At 42.5% G+C, this 2,258-nt stretch overlaps 1 protein-coding gene across 1 annotated transcript; it reads left to right on the plus strand.

Moving 5' to 3' along the window:
- Positions 1–356: 356 nt before the first annotated feature.
- On the plus strand, positions 357–1,325 carry LOC133358831 (olfactory receptor 52D1-like). Its single transcript, XM_061577279.1, has one exon. It carries the CDS (start codon positions 357–359, stop codon positions 1,323–1,325), a length of 969 nt encoding a protein of 322 aa, XP_061433263.1.
- The last annotated feature ends 933 nt before the right edge of the window (positions 1,326–2,258 follow it).

Below are 2,258 nucleotides of genomic sequence, written 5' to 3' on the forward strand. Positions count from 1 at the left end.
GATAAGGCCAACTGAGATATCAAACTTTTTTGAGAAGCGACCTGGCCACAAATGATAGCTCAACGAAGTAGCTTATCATCACGTGAAAATTTAAAGCAGCCATATACTCTAACCGCATGTTGATTCTAAATGTGGAGGAGAAAACCGGAGGACCCGGAGGAAAATCCACGAGATCATAGGGAGAGAGATACGCAAACTTAAAATATACAGGCGTCAGGGTCAGGATCGAACCGACAACATCCTGTATACCCAGCGAGGTAGTTAACATCTCGCCACCGTGGTGCCTTTGTTTACACAGCAGTATGGTACACTTACAAAGTTCTCTGTTCATATGTACATACAGGTGTCCTGGGCTGATGGAGCTGAACGTAACAGAGGCCATGCAGATGACTCCTCCAGGGATGATCTTCATGACGGGTCTCCTGCGCGAGCCGGAGAGCACGAGGCCTCTCGTGTTCACATTTATATTTGTGATGTACGCCCTCACTCTTATCGCAAACACATTGCTGGTTCTGGCCACCTTGCGAGAGGAAGAGCTACACAAGCCCATGTACATCTTCATGTGTGCACTTTTCATGAATGGAATTGTTGTGAGCACCAACACGCTGCCAAGAATCATGTATGATCTCGTGTCCACCAATATAATTTCCTTTCCCGGTTGTGTCATACAAATGAGCTTCATCCACACCACGAGTCTATTCGAATGCTTTATATTGGCTGCAATGGCAGCGGATCGGTACGTGGCTATATGTAAACCCCTCCACTATAGTTCCATCCTCACGTCTGTACTCGCTGTTAAAATAAGCTTCGTATTAGTTGTGATTTCATCCTTAATGTTATCAGGAGAAATGGTATTGGCAAGCCTTATTCAGCTATGCAGCAAGCCAAGAATTGTATGGATGCCAAGTTGTGATTTTATGTCATTGACAAAAATGAGCTGTGAAGATGTAACCATTAACATAATATATGGGTACGTTATTACAGCTGTAACAGTTTTTGTCTCACTGGGGATAATTGTGTTTTCCTACGTCCGCATTCTCTACGACTGCCACAAGTCCAACCAGCGCAAAAGTCAGCGTAAAGCAGTCAGCACGTGCGTTACTCACTTCCTTGTCCTCATTACCTTCTATGTCTTCTTCCTTTTCATGGTCTTACATCATCGCATTCCGAGCTCTACAGTCATCCCCATCACGATCCGTTCAACCCTCAGCTCACTCTACTACATTTTCCCTCCCGCGCTCAATCCAATTATTTACGGCCTTCGTACGGCTGAGATTCGGCAGAGTTTAGTGAAAATGTTAAAGTATAAAGTTGAGTCCATTTAAAAAAACAAGCATCGAAATTTCGTTGGATGTGCACCAAAGTAGAAACTCGATACGATGCGCCCAAAATATCAAATACCTAATTATTCTATAAGCATAGGTTTTACCCTTTCATAAAAAAATTCTAAATATAAATGTGAACTGACATTCAATTTCAACCGTTTGAGACATCACGAGAACTGATTTTGACACACCACCACCCCACAAGATTTTCTGATCAGGGTAGCGAATCGCGGGAAAATAAGTCATGCTTGCAAACATTTGTATCTATTTTTCTATATATCGTGCCGATTTATAATTCTCTGTTTCATTTGCTATATAGTACTAACCAAGTGCCAACCATGAGTCCACAGCCGTGCCTCCCCTGTGCTTTCCCGCTTCCCTCTCCCTCATCTGCTCTCAATTCCCTCCCTCTCACATCACCCACTCTCAGCTATCACCACCCGACCTAATTAACTTCCCTTTATCTAATAACTCTCTGTCCTCTCCCACGCGACTCACTCTCTCTCATTGGCCTATCTTGCCTAACTCAACTGTGTGTGTGCTCACTCCGATCTAAAAATGTCCTGACAGTGGCATTGTCTTTATGCTGTTCGTCTTTTGGCGTCTAACACTGTTTGAGACTGGGCTCTAAAGAAAGCTGTCTCTGGTGTGAACCAATCAGTTTCAAAAACAACGCATATACTACCAGAGTATATTTTTGTTTGCATGTTCACCACAAGTATGTGTGGTTAATGCAGACATGATTCCTTGAAAAAAGTTTCTGTTTGGTGTTTTAACATTTTAACACCAGTTTTATTGCTAGAAAGGGTAAAATCAATTCTTATATTTTGAAACTGGCATGAAAGTTCCCATGATGTAAATACGCGTGCTATGTTCTGGTTTTGTCAGGGATTGCGATTAGTAGCTGTGAAGGATGCAATTGTGTTAATAATT

Source organism: Lethenteron reissneri, chromosome 63 (genome assembly GCF_015708825.2).
Source record: "Lethenteron reissneri isolate LAM-NWPU_2019-01 chromosome 63, ASM1570882v1, whole genome shotgun sequence".
Classification (NCBI taxonomy): Eukaryota; Metazoa; Chordata; class Hyperoartia; order Petromyzontiformes; family Petromyzontidae; genus Lethenteron; species Lethenteron reissneri.

Coding starts and splice junctions, on each gene's coding strand:
- LOC133358831 (XM_061577279.1), top strand. CDS start 357: ATGGAGCTGAACGTAACAGAGGCCATGCAGATGACTCCTCCAGGGATG.